This window comes from Electrophorus electricus, chromosome 15 (assembly GCF_013358815.1).
Source record: "Electrophorus electricus isolate fEleEle1 chromosome 15, fEleEle1.pri, whole genome shotgun sequence".
NCBI lineage: Eukaryota > Metazoa > Chordata > Actinopteri > Gymnotiformes > Gymnotidae > Electrophorus > Electrophorus electricus.
The window spans coordinates 10279217-10300003 of record NC_049549.1 but is presented as its reverse complement, the minus strand read 5'-3'; the positions used below and the strand labels follow the sequence as shown (position 1 = coordinate 10300003).

At 42.8% G+C, this 20787-nt stretch overlaps 1 protein-coding gene across 1 annotated transcript in view; it reads left to right on the top strand.

Moving 5' to 3' along the window:
• Window positions 1–2199: 2199 nt before the first annotated feature.
• Window positions 2200–20787, top strand: part of LOC113588976 (collagen alpha-1(X) chain-like) — a 20639-nt gene continuing 2051 nt past the window's right edge. Inside the window, exons 1-2 of the mRNA XM_035534321.1 lie at window positions 2200–2265; window positions 20312–20446. Coding sequence (XP_035390214.1) covers window positions 20435–20446 — 12 coding nt within the window. The 5' untranslated portion in view covers window positions 2200–2265; window positions 20312–20434. The remainder of the gene's footprint in view (window positions 2266–20311; window positions 20447–20787) is intronic.

Sequence of the window (20787 nt, the reverse complement as noted above, 5' to 3'; positions counted from 1 at the left end):
AAATGACAGCGGCACTCACAGGTATTACAAAAGATAAACATGAAACGATTTGACATTTAAACAAACACAACACACAAGAACACATCTGACACAAACATGTTACAATCAGGCATTACGTCTACAATGACCAACAACGCCGCACACCCTGACGTGAGTTTAAATACACACAGACAAAACGAAGTACAGGTGTGCGGAGGCGTGGCCACAAACGAAAGCCCTCCCACTGCACGTGGCTGGCCAAACCACATGCCTCGCGGGAGGCGAGCGTTCCATGACAGTCATCATAATGCTAATTTCTCGTGTTATTATACCAAATGTTCCTCCCATTTTGTCTCCAGTCTTTGCCTTGCAGTTGGCTGTGATTCAAAAGCCTGATAAAGCACTTGTCGTTAGATAATGGGGATATTGTACTTCCTCTGTCTCCTCAGGATTCACTGAGAAACCTGTTCTGGGGAATAGTATCTGCTTTATTAATACATGGAAATATGAATATGAGGCATTAACACCAGGTGTGAGCCACAGACATTTTTAAAGATGTGCCAAAGGTTTCTCACTGGATTTCTCACTGATTCCTGGGACCTGTTAGAGCCACTCCTGCAATATGGGGGTCACAGCCTCAAGTATCCCTATCACCACTGAGACAATCTTAGTGTTAACATTCCAATTTCTCTTTATTTTCTCGTTCCTGGTATTTCTTCAACTTCCTGAATGTTTCCATCAATTTTGCCACATCTCTTACCATTGCTGTTTTCTGCATCTTATCTACGATCACCATGTCTGGTTGGTTCGCCAGTACTTTCTTGTCTGTCTGGATCTGGAGACTGTAGAAGATCTTAGCTTTATCGTTTTCCACATATCCGTGGCTCCTCCCATATAGGCTGGGAGGCCAGCTATAGGCCTTGCATACAGCGCTGCCTGTAGTGTGTGCTATTGCCACCAGCATTTTGTATCATGCTGCTAAGTGCTGAATTCTTTCACGGGCTTCTTTGCACAGTCTGAACTTTGAGGTGATGTGTACTGTACCACAACTGCTTTGAATGACCTTGCGCTCAGTGCTTGTTCTTGTGCAACCATGATTGGTGCTTCTGTACTGAGTCAGTGTCTCCTTCTGTCTTGGCATGAAAGTGAATGTCATCCATGAGCCGGTGAAGCTAGCTCCGCTCCCGGATCTGTATACATACCCACTGTTACTGGTGATCTTGCCAAGGAGATTTAGTTTGACGCGGAACAGAGAGGATCGGTATAGGCTTTAACACACCGGCATGCAAGCGATAACGTTCATTTGTGCCAGGAGCATGTTCTCTGTAAGGGTGTCTGTATTAGCGCATTTAGCTGTGTGTTTAGGAAGTGTTCGCCAGGTTCAGCCTGGCGGGATGTGTGCATGCGGGGCACTTACTAAGCTTTTCGGTTCACACACAGTGTTCTTAAAAATATACAAACATGGCAAGATTGCAACAGTTTGTCTTCTCCAATTTTGTATGCATTTTAATTTCATGTCCGTGTGCGTCTAACACAGGCATGGTTCTTCTCAGGAAGAATGATGTCTGATTGCGCAGTTTATCTCCGGCTATTCCTTCTCTCTCAGTACATACCCATCTAACTATAAAGACTAAACAACCCCACTATCTACCCCTGACCCACCCTCTTGGCCCATTTTCGATCTCCGACAGTTTCTCCCCCCCATTCTTCTTCCTCTCCACTGTCTCCGTGCTCTATCTATCCTACCTGAAAGCACACGTGCATAGCTGTGGAAGAGAGAACCTCGTGCATATGGTCTCTCAGGCCCCATGTGAAAGAGCCTGACACACGCAGACACAGCAGATTTAAACGTGATGGCTCGCTGAATGATGTGGAATTCTGCTCAGATGAGAAAAAGGATATCCTAAGCACAGTCTCTTTCCTGAATGCATTCTCAGTAACGACAAGCCAAGACCGTTACATGTGAGGTGTTAGTTGAATTTTGTTGTTCAGTATTACAAAAAAATCAATACAATTGAAAATCTTTTAGATTTGTATGTTAGTTTGAAATTGCTGTTGTTAAAGAGCTTTAAAATGAGCATTTTTATTATATTCCAGTGTGTGTGTGTGTGTGTGTGTGTGTGTGTGTGTGTGTGTGTGTGTGTGTGTGTGTGTTGTGAGGGTGTTGCTATTAGTGTTTTTATCCCTAACAGTTGATTGCGTTCTTATTCCCAGGGGGAGACGTCAGAGCCGTGTTTTGGGCGAAACTGCGGCACATGTCCATGTCCCCTGTTCAAAGGAGCCAGAGTAAGCAAAAGATCTCATGATGACCTCATATCTGCATCATTCTAATTTCACAGTCTCAGTATTCTTACATGACTATCAAACTGGTTATTCCTTTATTCAATTTAGCCATATTTCTGCTTTTGGAACTACTGAAACACAATAACCATGCCTTTAGTAAAAGCTCTTCTGAAGGATGGTGTCAGGCTGCTGTTTCTGTTATGTCCATTATATCCTGACCATAAGCTAATTATTTAACTGGTAATGAGCCAGCTGGTAACAGCTGATTTGGGTTCACATTCCAGAGTTGATTTTATCTGCCCTACGTTTCAGTGGCCTTGCTACTCTCATACAAGTGTTCTGCTGGTGAGCCGAAGTAGGAGAGGTTGCAATCTCCATGGATACAAACACTCCAAATATAAACAAGGCATTTAGAGATATTAAATGTAGTGCCATTGATTACTGAACCTTGCAATCATTTATTAATAAGGAGAGTCTGCTGAATTGTTCAGTGTTCTAGAAGTATTCAGAATTCCCCACAGAATTTGTGGTGGTAGCTACGTGTGCTTGCTGAAAGCTTAAGATGGGGGTAATTTAACAGTAATTATTTACTATAGTAATTTACCATATTATTATTATTATTATTATTATTATTAATATTATTAGTAGTATTAGTAGCAGTAGTAGTATTATTAATATTATTATTGTTGTTATTATTATTATTATTATTATTATTAATGTACTATAATGTTAACAAAACAAGGCACTATAATGCTATTCTCATCTCCTGCATCTCTCTTCATTAACTAACGTTACAGTGAGCTCTTCCTCACTGCGTCTCTTCATTAACTAACGTTACAGCGAGCTCTTCCTCACTGTGTCTCTTCATGAACTAATATTACAGCGACCTCTTCCTCACTGTGCCACTTCATTAACTAACGTTACAGCGAGCTCTTCCTCACTGTGTCTCTTCATTAACTAACGTTACAGCGGGTTCTTCCTCACTGTGTCTCTTCATTAACTAACGTTACAGTGAGCTCTTCCTCACTGTGCCACTTCATTAACTAACGTTACAGCGAGCTCTTCCTCACTGTGTCTCTTCATTAACTAACGTTACAGTGAGCTCTTCCTCACTGTGCCACTTCATTAACTAACGTTACAGTGAGCTCTTCCTCACTGTGCCACTTCATTAACTAACGTTACAGCGAGCTCTTCCTCACTGTGTCTCTTCATTAACTAACGTTACAGCGGGTTCTTCCTCACTGCGTCTCTTCATTAACTAACGTTACAGTGAGCTCTTCCTCACTGTGCCACTTCATTAACTAACGTTACAGCGAGCTCTTCCTCACTGTGTCTCTTCATTAACTAACGTTACAGTGAGCTCTTTCTCACTGTGCCACTTCATTAACTAACGTTACAGTGAGCTCTTCCTCACTGTGTCTCTTTATTAACTAACGTTACAGCGACCTCTTCCTCACTGTGTCTCTTCATTAACTAACGTTACAGCGACCTCTTCCTCACTGTGTCTCTTCATTAACTAACAATTGTAAGATATTTTTCAGTGTTCATCTGCATTGAGGAAGCAAACATTCAGCCTCACAGATAAAAAAATTAACTTTATTGTCATCCACTTGCATGGATAATGTATTCTAATGTTAGCTTAGCTATCTTAGTTAGCTAGCTAGGTTCCTTACATGCTTGCTAATACCGCTAATTGCAACCTCTAATTGCAATGGTTGGGTCTCCATCATTGACAGCATTGTGCTAAGATAAACTAACCTAACAAAGTTAACTTGAATGCATTGGTTTTGCACAAATTTGCATGGAGGTGTTGTGCTAATACTTATAAGGCTAATACTTAAATGCTAATACTTGATCATGTTTAGATGCACGGAGTGTGTAGAGAGAGAGGCTATTCACTGTTACGACTGTTCAGTGATGACATTTCAATGTTCTACACTTTTCAGTGTTGTAGACTGTTCAGTGATGTACACTGTTCAGTTGTGGCACTTCTGTGTTATAGACTGTTCAGTGGTGTAGACTGTTCACTGGTAGAGTTGATTGCTTTGTTTTTCTGAAATATCTGATTGTGGATTTAAGAAATAACCAGGGCTGGCTTCATTTCCATTATTGCAATTATTTGAAATAGGCAACTTAGATTTTTTTTAAAAATGTCACAAAATACAACACATGCAATAGGTCATATAGATAAAGCATATTCGTAGCCACTGTCCCTGGTTTGGTTATTAAAAGAGAACAAGACAGCTTGTACAACAAAGAAAAAAGTCATTTGAATTGAATATCCATGAATATCCAGCTGTAAATGAGTGGCCCTGTGCATATATGCTCATATCTGATCATTTGTGTTTGAGCATGTAATTAAATATAAAATCATAGAAGTATTTTTATTATAACCTGCACTTGAATGTTCACAACTTTGTCCTGGTTTAAGCCAGTGGTTCAACTTGGTATTACAAAGTTTGAAATCATTCCATGTCTTTATTTCTGATGGTGAGCTGTTCCATACCTGTACACCCTTAACTGTAAAACATGACGGACCAAAAGATGCACTTCACAGTGATATTCTGCAGTTGTCATTTTTTGCATCATCTAAGTGACAATTTCTGGGAAAAGCCTATGTGTAAAATTATATGGAAATGGTTCAAATTAACCAAACCTTTTAATTACACTGTGATGCCATTTCACTGGTTTCATTATTTTCCAAACCTGTTTTAATCGTGACACTAGAGGTTAAATTACTGAGAAGCCTGGCCCCAGCGAGTATGACATTTCTTATAGGATCATGGCATGCACATACAGGCCGTAACTGGAATGCAAGGTCTTGTCAGTCAGAAACAAGTCAAATTCTTTATATATGAGTTATATTTTAAATTGGGTTCCAATGCGACTTCTAAATATTTGAACTAAATTCCTTAGTTTCCTTTTGCGCAACACATGTAATACAAATTCTTTGTTTTCTCTGTCCTATGGTAAAAAAAAAAAACAAAAAAACATGGAAACTATTTTAGCCAGCCAATTATCTGTTTTTTATAACTGGTGTAGCCAGTCATATTTGGTGGATAATGGCTGGCCAACCAGATTTCACCAGAGAAAAAAAAAAAAAATTTTAATCCATATTAGACTTGACGAGTAGGTGTGAATTTAAAATATAATATAATATAAATATAAATATAATATTCTGAATATTTAGATGACTTCTGAAAAGCCCATTTGATTTAGTCATAGATTCCTATATAACCTTTGCATGGTTTACTGTTTGAAAGTCAAAGATTTTTTTAGTTCCATATATTTAGTTTTTTAGTTCCATATTCCATATACAAGGCTCCTTTTCCATTACATAATTTGAACCTGTGTAACATTTAACATTGTTTAACATTCCCTGTTCCACTTTTTTTTACATGTGCATAAGTTCAGACTTATTGAATCTCTCCGGGCAGAAAAAAAAAATGTCATGGAGATATAAAATAAAGAATTCTTGAAGAATATGTAAATGAGATTGTTCTAACTCATTGTATCTCTCCAGATAAGAGTCAATATGAACATTATGCTGTTTTAGAGGAAGCATATCTCGCATGGAGTCTTGGCAAAAAATCCCTCTCTCTAGCCACACCAGGGCCTCCCTACTCCTCACTACTCCTCACTACTCCTCACTACTGGTATCTGTGTTTACTGGTGTAACAGCTTTGTATGAATTCAGTATTTGTATGAATTCTCCTTTTGCTGCATTAATTATGTATATTTGACCTGGTGGTTTGGTGACTGATTTGTCCAAACATTGTCCTAATTTTTTAAATAAGCCTTACTCTGTTTTATTGAAACACAGCACACAGGCAAGTGTACACGCATAATATGTACACAAAACCCATTCTCATATATGCGCACATTAATACATGTTCACATAACAACACACACAAATGTATATGCATATACAATCAGTCCCTTACACACACAGTCTTGCTCGCTGTATGCCATAGTCTGGCACACTGACCCACCTACCTGCTTGTCGCTCCAGGTGTGCGCCAAGCCTCCGCAAAGCCCATTAGCATTCCCCCAGTCATCTCAAGCACGTGCACACTGCTACTGCCTGCAGCTCCTGAACAGAAATTCAGATAAGGGTGAAAGGATTAAGTTTAATAATGAGGGTTCTGCTGGTTTCTTTAGCATATTTGTGAGCAAGAAAGGAATGTTGCCGGTGTGTGTGGTGTGTGTGTGTGTGTGTGTGTGTGTGTGTGTGTGTGTGCGCAGGTGCGTGTGTGTATGTTTGGTGGGTGGGTGTGTATTTGGTGTGTGTGTGTTTGTGTTTGGTGTGTTTGTGTGTGTGTGTGTGTGTGCAGGTGCATGTGTGTGTGTTTGGTGGGTGGGTGTGTGTGTGTGTGTTTGGTGGGTGGGTGTGTGTGTGTGTTTGGTCTGTTTGTGTGAGAATGTGTGTTTGGTCTGTGTGTGTGTGTGCGTGTGTGTGCTTGGTCTGTTTGTGTGTGCGTGCGTGTGTGCGTGCGTGTGTGCGTGCGTGTGCGTTTTTTAGTTTAAATGATATCCTTTATGGTGGGAGTGACATATTTACGATGGTCTTGTTAAAGACCTGTATTCCAATTATAGTGCAGGATACAGTTAAGAGAGAGAACACAGGAGCTTAAAGAAACTCTCTCTCTCAAGCACACACACACAGACACACAAATACGAAACTACGAGATTCATGATATACCAGATCTAGCCCAGACATGAAAAAAGAACATTAGTGAACCAACAGCATCACAGGGTCGACTGTCCACCTCACAAAAGCAAAGAGAACATACACACCAGTTCTGACCCGGCCTCTGCACATCTTATTTAACTGTGCAGGGCCAATCACGTTCACCAAAGAGAGCTGTGGGTCTCGCCCATGCAATGTGTGTGAACGACATAAATGACAAAGCATGAGCAGTCCTTAGTGACTATGAGTGGTGAATGATGGTGATAATCTTGTGCCTCATACAGTTTTATATAGAATAGAGAAAGCTACATGCCTTATCAGTGGGACAGATGAACATGACTCGGTCAGCAGTCCGAGTCCGCTGTCAGAAAGCTTTGCTCCCACAGCCTGGCTCCTTGCTTTTGTTTTCTGAGACATTCTTCAAGGGATGATCTCACTGCTGTCTCCTGTTTAGTGGGAGGATGAGTCCACGTCATTTAAACAGAGCAAGTACAATGCCCACGTGCACACAGGGAGCATGATGTGTGCTTCAAAAAAGATTCCAAAAGCACTCGGCTGAAAAATGTGCGTGCAAGAGTAGGAGCAGCTTTCAGTAGTGGTGTACTCAATGTGAGTGCATTGATCTTCATGAAGGACATGGAAAAGCTGAGGGCAGGGTTTTATCCTTGTTTGTTTTTAAATAACTCTTTGGCAAATTTGTAATTACACCCTGATACCTCTCAAAACCCTAAAGGAAAAAAAAAACATTTTTAATTGTTCTCAGCTGTCATTATCACTGTCATTTCTACATGGTCCAGTTGAATTTGCAAATCAAGAAACGTCTCTACAAGGAGGTGGTCCTCCCTGCCTGTCAATCATGTTGTGCATGCACAAACAGCACATAACAGCATAGGTTAAGGGAGGGGCTTTGGAAAAACATGGGGCACATGGATTGAAGGCAGGGGGTGGACTCCATCAGTGGCTAATGAAGATCTGAATGGGATTCTACAGAAGTAAAGCTTTATTCATGATTTTTTAAAGGCTATTATCATAAACTAAAGCTATGAAAGAAGACATTTTGGAAATAAAACTGATATAAAAATAAAATTGGACTGAGGAAATTTGCCTCCGAACTGAAATAATATTCAAATAGTAACACACGTTTTTATTGTAGTGTTAGACTTTAGCCTTAAACCATGGTAGTATTTTCAGATTGTGGTGAGAAAAGAACCTTCAGAACTATAACAATACCAATAAGTAGTGTGATCTGGATTATAATAGGTGGTAGTCTACTGTTTATGCATTATCCCCTTACCAGACCTGCTATAACTAGAACATCAGTGTCAGTCTGCGCTGACCTAATTAGCCAGTGGCATGCGTGACTATTTTGAATGCAACTCCCAGATGAAAATACCTTGTGGATCACATCCCTTACTTTGATGAGGGCAGAGAGGGAGTGAGATGGGAATGCAGTGTATTCTCCATTGGGACACAAACTAACCAAGGATGCACTGCGGCGAGCAGAATAAAACAGGAAAAGAAAAATGACAGAGCCACGCAACGCAGCAGTTTCACTCGCGATGTGCTTTGCACCCAGGATTGAGGAGTGGTTTGCAGCCACAGTGCTTCTGAGGGCATTAAATAGAAAACAAAGTTGACAAATGAGGCACAGGTATAAGCTGTCAACAATCAGGTGATTGGGAGCAGGGCAGGTGCAGTGTGTGTGTGTGTGTGTGTGTGTGATAGTGAGCATGGCCCTCATGTGTAGTGCCTGGCACACCGTGACAGTACAACACCCCCCCCACTCACCCATCCACACATTCAGTGGAGGATGGTGTACATACCTGCATACTTGGGTGCCAGCTTCTCATACCTGACAGCGGGCTGGTCAAAGGTCGGAGGGTTCCACGGGTACAGCGGAGGCGGGAACACCAGGACAAACTTCCTGGGAGTGAGTTTTGGGTGGAGTAGCAGGGAAGATAGCAGCACCAGGTCAATAAGTGCTTCTGACAGGAACAGGAACAGGAATTTCCATGGTTCCTGGTTTAGTCCCTCCACATGCCCTTTACCCTGTGGGTGGTAGCCTACGGTGAGGCTCACCATTACAGCGAGGAATCCCTGCCATACCAAGGAGGGGAACTGAACACCCCCCCCCCCCCCCCCCCCCAAATGATGACCACGAGGATGACCAGTTTTCCCTCAGAGGCCAGGAGGTCTGTGATAAAATCAACAGTCATGTGAGATCAGGAATGATATGGTGTAGGGAGAGGGAACATCTTATCGGCACGTAGTGTGCCTACATGACAACACATGTTTAACTATGTCCTTGTGCATCACAGGCCTCTCTGTGGTTTGGAGGTACTCCAGGATTTTATAGGCCATTACGGTGTGCCACAATCATGCAAGCCAGTGCCTCCCGTCCTCAAAGGCCGGCTTCATTGCCAGCAATTCCCGGTTGGCAACCCTGTAATTTCACAGTGTGGGGGTCGGCTTCTGGGAGAAGAAGGCCACTGGCTTGAGTTTGGACTCTTCCCTTGTCTGCTGGGACAGATAGGCTGTTACAGAAGTGGCTTAGCGAAGGCCTTCTCCAGGGTAGCTAAACCCTCAGTTGCTGCCCGGGGTCCACTTTAAGCAGATTGCCTCTCCATGGAGATGGTCTGTCAGGGTGCTAAATGACCAGATGAACCACTTACCAAGCTGTGCAGGCCTCCCTGGTAATGTAACCCAGGAAGTTCACCTCACAGAGGTGAAACTCGCACTTCTCCAGCTTGCAGTATAGATTATTGTTCAGGAGAGTGCTGAGTACCTGCCAGAAGTCATGCACATGTGGGTCATAGGAGGGTAAATAGATCAAAATGTCATCGATGTAGGCGACAGCAGATCTACACAAAAACCTCTGCAGAAGGTTATTAATGAATGCTGGGAAGATTGTACAGTGGCTTGGCCATACGGCAAAAGCAGGTAGTCACAATGTCTTTACCTAATGCTAAAGGCTGCTTTCCACTCATTGCCTTCCTTAATCATTATCACATTATAGGCACTGCACAGTCAAGCTTACTGAAATACAGTTTCCCCCTCAGCTGCTTCAGAGCAGCAGAGGCCAGTTGTAGTGGGTAGGGGACCCTAATTAACCATGCATTTAATCCCCAGTAATCTAGGCATGGCCTCAGGCCACGATCCTTCTTTTTACAAAGAAGAAGCTGACTTAGGCCGACGAAGTGGAGGGGCAGATGTAGCCCTGTGCTAAAGCCTGGACGCAATGCTCCATTACCTGCTCCACCTCCTGGGAGAGCGGGTAGACCCTGTATTTAGGGCGTACAGCCCTCTCCTTTAAGTTAATGGTGCAGTGATAGGCACGACGGGGAGAGAGATGGAGGGGATAAAGACCTCTACTAGGTCCTGATAGGTTGGTGTTGGTTGGTGTTGTGCTCCTCTGGGCTCTCCACAGAGGTGGACAGGAGGGGTGCAATCTTCTTCTGGAGCCTGTGCTGTCGACAGGCGCGTGACCACCGCGTGATTTGGTTACATGGCCGCGAAACGTGTGAGTCATGTTTGGGTAACCAGGAGAGCCCTAGCTGGATGGGCTGGGAAGGAGCAGGGAACAAATAAAAGGAAATGTGCTCGGTGTGGCTGAGCCTGTAACCGGATGCAGGGTGTGGACATGAGTGAAGCTTCCCTTGCCCACGAGACCTCCATCCTGTGCATGAACCTGCAGTGGTGACCCTTACATATGTTCTAACAAAGAACCCTTACATATGTTCTAACAGAACCCTTACATATGTTCTAACAAAGAACCCTTACATATGTTCTAACAAAGAACCCTTACATATGTTCTAACAAAGAACCCTTACATATGTTCTAACAGAACCCTTACATATGTTCTAACAAAGAACCCTTACATATGTTCTTTACAAAGAACCCTTACATATGTTCTAACAAAGAACCCTTACATATGTTCTTTACAAAAAACCCTTACATATGTTCTAACAAAGAACCCTTACATATGTTCTTTACAAAGCACCCTTACATATGTTCTTTACAAAGCACCCTTACATATGTTCTTTACAAAGAACCCTTACATATGTTCTTTACAAAGAACATATGTTATAACAAAGAACCCTTACATATGTTCTAACAAAGAACATATGTTCTAACAAAGAACCCTTATATATGTTCTAACAAAGAACATATGTTCTAACAAAGAACCCTTACATATGTTCTAACAAAGAACATATGTTCTTTGCATAGAACCCTTACATATGTTCAAACATCTTTTTTAGCACTACTCCGAATTCATGTCATTTTAATAAGCATAAGATCCACAGCCCCACAGATCCACAGCTCTCATGTAATTAGGCTAACATTCTTACACTAACATTTCCAGTTATACTATTACAGTGTTATATGAATTGTGATCCGCAGATCCTTTAAAGGGATTTTGATATTGGTCTGCATTTAAGTGTGTGTGTGCGTGTGTGTCTTTGTGCTGAATTTGCTCAGCTATATTTTGCTGTGCTTATCCCTGTCTTGACGCAGCTTGTGTGAGAGAGAGAAAAGGAAAGAGTGTGTTGGTGTGATTTAGTGGGTCTTCAGTGATCATCGCAGTGCAGTGCTTGTTCTGAAAGACTGTAATCACTCTTCACACACACAGGTGTTCTTGTGCCACAGTCACTGAGGGCATGCTTCATTTAACAGCACAAGACCTACTCACAAACACGCTTGTCAAAACCTCACGTCCGCGGACCTAGGACTACACTCGAGGAATTTGGACTTCCGTTCTGTGATGTTTACTGATCATTCATCGTGTCGAATCTGTGAGAACCACACAGCTGCTGTCCTGCATAACGTGGCAGAGGGTTTCAGATTCCATGGTAAACGCTGATGACAGAATACGATACCAGAAGCAAGATGTACACAACTCTAACTGTTGCTTGTGATAATGTTGATTGCATGATTGTGAATGTATTAACCTCTGCTGGCATGCAAAGGTCCAGAGGGTGTTATTTAGTACTGATCGAGTCCTTCAAGCGCTTGCTTGCCAAGATTGATATCTTAATACAGGTTACAAAGTAAGTTGCACTTGTTTAGTCAGTGGACCTACTGGTATTGAAGGTCGGAGGTTAAAATTTAAGTTGCAGTCAAACACACCTATCATCCCATTTGTCGCTAAGGCAACATTAAATTTAAAGAAAAATCAGTCACCAAAATCATTTGTTGTATTTGTGTTGTCATGTCTGTGTTTGGGTAATTCCACAAGTCTGCTGAAGCCTGCATCCCAAACAGTCTCTCCGGATGTTCTCAAAGTGTACATCCCTTAAGGTCTAGATTAACGTCAGGATTAGACATTCAGTCCAGAGGACTGCTCAATCTCAATCTCAATACACTCACAGATTCAAAATCACGCTGAATGCAGTTAGAAATCACTGCTGTATAAGAACTTGTATAATTCATAACATAAAGACCTGATACAAGGCGCCATAATGCGTGTGGCCCGAGGACCGAAGGGCGAGGGGCAGGACACACAGGCTCCAGTGAGGTGGACAAACATTTATTAACATACAAACACAACGGCACTCACACGTATTACAAACAAGGAACTTGAAAAGGTTAACGTTAAACAGACATGATAAACAAGAATACATCTACATTAACATGCTACGTCAACAATAACCGGCAATACTGCACACAGTGACAAGAGGTTAAATACACAATATACTAACACAATACAGGTGTGTGCAGGTGTGGCTATGAAACAGGATCCTCCGACTGCACGCGGCGGGCCAAACCACGTGACTCGCGTGCCAGGTGCAACAGGTACTGTGTTACAAGATGTGTTAGAGTTAGGGTTGGGGTTAGAGGTATAAGTGGTGTGTGACCAAAAATATGACTTAGAAAATAAGGTATAAAGTAAAAGTTTTATTCTAGCAAAAACTGGAACAAGTGTTTTAGACTAGCAATGGCAAAGTCGAACTCAAAGTCGGTTATTTATATAGTGCGTTTTTATAGCACATGCCGTCTCAACGCAACGTTAAAAATGTTTGGGTCCAGATCCCTAATGAGCAAGCCAGAGGCAACAGTGGCAGGGGAACACTCCCTGAGTGGATTAAGAACTAAACTTTGGGACCAAGACTCAAGAGGGAACCCATCCTCCTTGGGCAGCCCAGTTTACAATCAGTTCATACTATTAATACTATTTAAAATAATAAATAAGATAATTCACAAAAAAAATGAATTCTAGAGAGTTATATCCTCCCCTAGAAAATAAGGGTGTTTTAAAGTTGCATGCTGTGAGGTTCTGTTTAGTTTTGAGACTACTAATGTCTGTTTTCACCCGTTATAGACACCTGCTGCTCACTTGCTGCCTATACTGTCTCTCACGCTCAATGGCAGAACAGCAGGGGAGACACACGAGTCTGCTTCTGTACCAAACGTGGCACTTCACACCATTTGCTTTCTCATTTTAATATTTCCTCATTTGAATTTCATGCTGTTACTGTATGTTTCCAAGCTAAACTTCAAATTATTGTCCGCTTGGTCCTTAAGGACACCTCATAGAAAAACTGGACATCCTTCTGAGGTTTTGCCCAACAAACAGGACCTCTATCACTCTCCTGGGAGACTTATTCTCCCTTCATAGTTAGCAGTTCTCAGAGTTAGCAGAATTCTCATGCCTCATCCCAGAGTTGTCAACTTTTGTCCGAAGCTTCAACCGCTCTCCTTCTACACACAAAGCAGGAAACCTGCTGGCCCTGATCTTCAGCAGGACTACCTTAGCAACTTGACCTCTCTACACTGTTAAGATCATCACACCCAACTTACGCTCCATCCACTACATTGTTCCTTCATTCCAGGCTCCAACCCTCCAACCCTATCAACCCTCCCCTGAGCCAGTTTCTTCTATAGCACTGTAAACAGCTACCGACAATTTCCTCTCTTGACCTTTTCCCAAATACCATAACTCTGCCAAGCTTCCTGTAGGCCACTACATGACTTGTAGGATGTCTGAGGTTCTGCCACTGCTACTTCTGCCTAGTAACCGCACCTTCTGTCTCCTACTCCCCAGTATTCTGCAAGCATCCAGACTATCTCCCAAGACCTTCTTTGCTTCATTATGTAAAATAGCTGTATAATACTGGGTCACTTACCAGTTGCCTTAAAGAATGCCACACATTCTGGAAAAAACACTGAAGTGGTTGTACAAAGGCCAAGGTCAGTAGGTACTGACTGATCTCTTCTTTCTTTGTTCTCTAACACTCTGAAAGGAATTTTCAGTTGTCTCTCCAGACAATCCCAAGCAGTCTGGCTTCATATCAGCAAATTCCACAGAAACTGTCGTCTATGCAGTTGCTGGACATCTTCCGGTTGATCCAAACTGTCATATGATGTGCTCCTCTTAGACTTTTCTGCTGTGTTAAACACAGTCAGCCACCGTATTCTACTATCCATCTTCACTATTGCTGACATCATTGACTTAAGATGCTGTCAGACTAAAAGTAGCAGGTGCTGCGCTTGCAGTGCATGTCGGCACAAGTCGCATTTCACACCGCTCGCTGTCGATCATAAAACTGTGCAGAGCTTTGTATGGCATGATTGTATGGAGGGGCGTGAGGCATGAGGGAGAGGCATGAGGAGTAACAGAACTCTGAGCAAACCTAAAGGTAGTGTTGGCCGAGGTAAACCTAAATGGCATGTGATGTCTACAGGGACACATGGCAATAGACAGTGGCATACTATATAAATTGTTATATACTTTTTTTTACACTTTATCAATGACTGTTCTCTTAATTATATTAATATCATAATTACGATTAACTGAGACTGTGACGAGGGTGAGGCAGGACGCAAGCACGAGTCAATGTGATAAACAAAAAGAGGTTTATTAAAAACTAAAGTAAAAATACAAGAAGTATCAACAAGTAAGAGTGGCGAGTGCGAATAATCGCAGCGAACAAAGGGTCACAAATGACAGCAGCAGGATCTCGAACAACGAACTCACAACAATGCACAATCACAGAGTGAGACGATGGGACATTTATACACACACACACACACACGCGCGCACACACACACACGAAACATGATAATGGGGGAGCGTAATAGAGACCGTGAAAAGAAATTTCCAAATTACCTGGTATGTCATTTGATTTAATTTGTAATTAATTTTTTTATCTAATGCCCTTAAATCGATGTTTACTTGATTTAAACTAAAGCAGTCCCTAAAGCACGTTTTTTACTTATCAAAGTAAAAACCTATCACTTGAATACTTATCCAAGTGTATGCGCATGTGTTTTTCTCTACTTCCATGATTTGATTTCAGTACCAGAAATATACATTCTACAAAATAAAATAAACTAAAGCATTTTTCCACATTATATCAGAGACACTGCCCTACTGTCAGTGTGGACAGGGGAGTAGTTGGGGGAGCTGGCCTGAGAGTTGAGCCGGCGTCGTGGTGTCTGTCAGCCATTGACGATTGACGATGGCATAATCTATTGACCCAGGCATACTTTAAGAGTTTAGTTTTATGCTAGTGGAGAATCTTTTAGAATGTATTTGTCTCCACAACAAAAAAGCCCTTATCTGAAATTAGATTTGTTTGATAGCTTCTGAGGCCACTTCTTCTAGACTAGTTTAAATGTTAATGACCAAAAGTCTCAAAAATTAACTTGAGCCCACAGCTATTTCCAGGCTTTCTTCCATGTCGGTGGGATCTGCCAAACCGCCAATGCTCCTCTATTGGCCATGGTGATATTTTTTCTTCAATACAGCATGCAAAAGTTGAAACTTTGAACTTTACCTGACCCTGCGTTTATGCCACGGACTCAGTGCAGTGGAAAATCGCAAAGTTGCTGCATATTCCATTGAAAATAATGCGCTCTGTGCCCATTTTTCTGAGTTTAGTGTGAAAGCAAATTTGGTATGGCAGTGGGTGGTACCTTTCCTGGAGTGGCCTTCATGTTATCTTACAGCTACGTCTGCTCCATGCAGGCTCTCTACAGGCATCCCACAAGGCTCAGTGCTTGGAACCTTTTCTCTCTTTATCCATCCTCCAGGAGAGGTGATATCCTTATGTGACTTCTACCACTGCTGCACTGACGACACTCATCTTTTTTCCCCTTCCTCAAATGCCAACATCTTGATTTGTATTTTGGAATGCCTACCTGGCATCTTATCACAGATGGCTGCCCATGACCTGAAGGTAAACCCCAGTGAGACAGATCTTGTAGATATGAAATGTAGTCCTAGCCATGCAATGGTTGGGTTGTATCCTTTGACACTTCCCTTATGTTGCCATATAAAAATGCAGCATTCCAGGGCATGGTGGTGGACAAGAAATTGAGATAGATAGATAGATAGATAGATAGATAGATAGATAGATAGATAGATAGACAGACAGACAGACAGACAGACAGACAGACAGACAGACAGACAGACAGACAGACAGACAGAGTGGGAGGTGCAAGAGAGGTAATTCTTGTGGGAAAAACCTACTATTAATGTCCGAACAATCTAACCCCCCTTTTAGGGGTGCGTATGTAGATCCCAGTGTGTGTAAGAATGAAGGTGTGTGCAAAAACATTTGAAAAGTGTGCATGCATTTATATGAGTGAGCATGGGGTTGTGTCTGGTTCTGTGTGCATACTTGTGTGTATAGTGTGCATGCATACCTACATGCACACTCATGTTTCCATATGTTGATTCATGTACATATCTGTACATGTTTGTGTGCCCTTTTTTCAGCTTAGGAAAATATTCAGTTTATTCATTCACAGAATTTCTCATGTTCTATGACCATGGCCAACATTCTCAAGTAGATCAGGTAGTAATACATGCACACATACTTTCTCTTGCTCATTTTCCCTAAGGAAGACTAGAGAATTTAAGTATTATCTGTTTTTTAATTGAATACTTGAACATTTAATCTTTGAAACTGCTAAATATTTGATTGCGACTTGCAGCATCGACTAGTTTATATTTAACATAAGAAATTAAATGGGGTCATTCCTTTCCACCAACAGACATAACTATGAATCTTTGCCAGATAACTACTGGATCTTACTGAAAGCTGCATGCACAGACTTTGGACAGGATGGGTGGGGAGGAGAGGAGAGGAGAGGAAAGGAGAGGTGACAGGAGGGGAGGGGAGGAGAGGTGATGGGAGGGGAGGGGAGAATAGGAGAGGTAACAGGAGGGGAGGGGAGGAGAGGTGACAAGAGGGGAGGAGAGGAGAGGTAACAGGAGGAGAGGGGAGGAGAGGTGACAGGAGGAGAGGAGAGGTGACAGGAGGGGAGGAGAGGAGAGGTAACAGGAGGGGAGGGGAGGTGACGGGAGGAGAGGAGAGGTGAAAGGAGGGGAGGAGGGGAGAGGTAACAGGAGGGGAGGGGAGGAGAGGTAACGGGAGGGGAGGAGAGGTGACGGGAGGAGAGGAGAGGTGACAGGAGGGGAGGAGAGGTAACAGGAGGGGAGGGGAGGGGAGGTGACGGGAGGAGAGGAGAGCTGACAGGAGGGGAGGAGAGGAGAGGTAACAGGAGAGGAGGAGAGGAGAGGTGACGGGAGGGGAGGGGAGGAGAGGTGATGGGAGGAGAGGAGAGGTGACAGGAGGGGAGGAGAGGAGAGGTAACAGGAGGGGAGTGGAGGGGAGGGGAGGGGAGGAGAGGTGACGGGAGGAGAGGAGAGCTGACAGGAGGGGAGGAGAGGAGAGGTAACAGGAGAGGAGGAGAGGTGACAGGAGGGGAGGGGAGGAGAGGTGACAGGAGGGGAGGGGAGGAGAGGAGAGGTGACGGGAGGGGAGGAGAGGTGACAGGAGGGGAGGGGAGTAGAGGAGAGAGACTGTGCAGAATTCTTCTCTCACGTAACACTGCGATAAAGTATTGCTATAAAAATAAACTTGCTCACAAAAGATGGGATTTATTTGCAAACACTGAATTTTTATTTTTTTTGCAAGATAACATTTGAAAAAACAAAACAAAACAAAAGTTCTGAAAGATGAGGAATTCTGACATCTAATTGAAATGAGTGATGCCTTTTCCGAAATGAAGGTCACTGAACAATGACTGCAAGTTAAAGGACTTGGGGGTTGATTTAATAGCATTAATAAAGGAGTGAAATTACACTTATATAGCACCTTACGAGGAACGGAAGGACACAACGGTCCACACACAGCTTTTATATCCAGTCACATGCTGAGCAAAATGCTTGGTACAGAATACAAACTCAAAGACAACCAGCTCGCTTGTGTAAAAACAGACAGACCACAGTCAGTACGGGTGGGCAACTGTGTCTCATCCACCCTCACCCTCAGCACTGGAGCTCCTCAGGGTTGTGTCCTAAGCCCCCTGCTCTACTCACTGTACATCTACGACTGCACAGCCACTTCCAGCTCCACCATCATTGTCAAGTTTGCTGATGACACCGTCGTCATGGGCCTGATCTCGGACAACGATTGGAGGGCCTACCTGGAGGAGATTATTTCCCTGGCACCAGTTTTCCAGGTGTTTAATCTCCTCCTAAACGTCAGCAAGACAAAGGCGCTGATTGTGGACTGCAGCCAGAAGCAGGAGTGGCACTACCAACCTGTGAGGATCATGGAACCACGGTGGAGAGAGTAGACAGTTTCAGGTACCTTGGAGTTCACATCTCGCAGGACCTGTCCTGGTCCCGCCACACCAACTCCCTGTTACCACCTCAGATGCCTAAGAGACTTCAGACTGCCCTCCAAGGTACTGCGGAACTTCTACGCCTGCACTATCGCGAGCATCCTCACGGGGAGCATCACAGTCTGGTTTGGGAACAGCACCAAGCAGGACAGACAAGCACTCCAGAGGGTGGTGTGTTCAGCAGAGCGCATCACTCATACAGAACTTCCTGACCTGCAGACCATCTACTACAAGCGGTGCCAGACCAAGGCCAGGAGGATTGTGAAGGTCCCCACCCATCCCAACAATAGGCTCTTCTGTCTGTTGAGGTCAGGGAGGCGCTTTCGCTCCCTGAAGACCAAGACAGAGAGACTGAAAAGGAGCTTCTTCCCACAGGCCATTCGGGCCCTGAATCAGGGAAACTGATAAACTGTGGGGACCACCACCATGTAACATAACTGTAAATATGTTCAGTTACCGCCATGTAACATATAACTGTAAATATGTCAATTACAAGATGGAACTGTACATTCTGTACATTGTGTACATACATATATACATATCCATATATACATTGTACATTGTGTATATAAACATAATATACATATTGTACATACATTAATATATTTTTGTATATATATAGAATATATATTCCTCTATGCACCCCTGTTTTTCTTTTTCCTCAGTTTGGACAGAGCACTCTCAACCATTTCACTGCGAGTTATACTGTGTATGACTATGTATGTGACAAATAAACCAAACTTGAAACTTGAAACTTAAATACGAACACATTACCTCCATATATACCATAAATTGATCTCTCCAAAAATGGGAAAGAATGTTCTCGATGCTTCTAGGATCATATATACCACAGAGAAGAACTTACACATTCACATATATGCCTGTTCATCCTCACCATGAAAGCCCAAATGTTTGGACTGTGTAGACTTTGCAAATTATATTTACACATATTGAAATAAATTTTTAATGAATGTATTTTGTTAACTATATAACAAATTTTATTTTTAGCCTGTTGTCTTCTTAAATTGTAGCCTAATTTTACAGCACTTAAGTTGATCTTGTTGTCACTGAAAATGTGTTATTGTAACAGGGAGCTAGGCAGGACGCACAGACTTTCTCAACCGGGTAGGACGTTTCTAAAACACAGACGACAAAGGTGGCACTCACATATAACGTCTACCATGAACATGACAATACAATTAACATTAAACGAAGAACGTATACACATTAACGGTAATTACACAAACCGGCTACAGCGGGTCTCGCAAAGATCGACATTAACGTGGAGGGCGTGGTTACAAACACACATGTGAATCCCCTGCACGTGACTCGTGGGGGGAGGCACATTCCGTGATAGTTATATAACCAAGGTCTTGTTTTTTTGAAGTATATTTACGTAAACACAGAAACACGTGTCAACTTTAGTCAAACCGCTCATTAACTAACTTATTAACTCATTAACTTCCTGATCATTACACGCTTGCTGTACATTGAATCCACTTATATTTATTAGTTCCTTCAAACTGGTCACGGAGTCCCCTTGTGTAACAACTGAGCCTTTAAGGTTGAGCATTTCTACTGGTACACCTCAAAGCACAAGTCATCCAGCAGCCATGAAGGCCTTTGACAGGAATCCACTTCTGCATTCTGCATTCAGCGTCTGCTCCTGGGCCCAGATCAGTCATTAGTTGCAGGGATCGATAATGTGTCCTCTGTTTGTAGGGATTACCCGGTGCTTTAGGGAAAGATGGCCTTCAAGGACCACCTGGTTCTCCTGGTATCCCAGGGCTTCCTGGAGAGAAAGGACATCGTGGATATGAAGGAATCCCTGGCGTGTCTGGTCCAATGGGAGAAAGTGTAAATATCCATATGCATTCACACACAAGCATATGTTTTTAGGCCGCATTTGCAATGCAGGTAAAAGTGGCCAAAATCCAATTTTTTGTTGATGTTGGGTCATTGAGTCACAATATCTTTTAAACATGGCCTATATCCAAAATTAGCCTGAACAGATCATGCTCCCGAACTGACCCACATGCACACAGGAGCAGTGCTTCAGGTGACACATTCATACAGATGTAGACAATTATGTGGCCATAGCAACGGCTCTGTGGAGTCAAGGCAGCCACCTCACTTGGGGGGGTGTCGTCCATCTTGCATTCCTGCCCATGTGAAATTATGACAAATGTCAAGCTGGA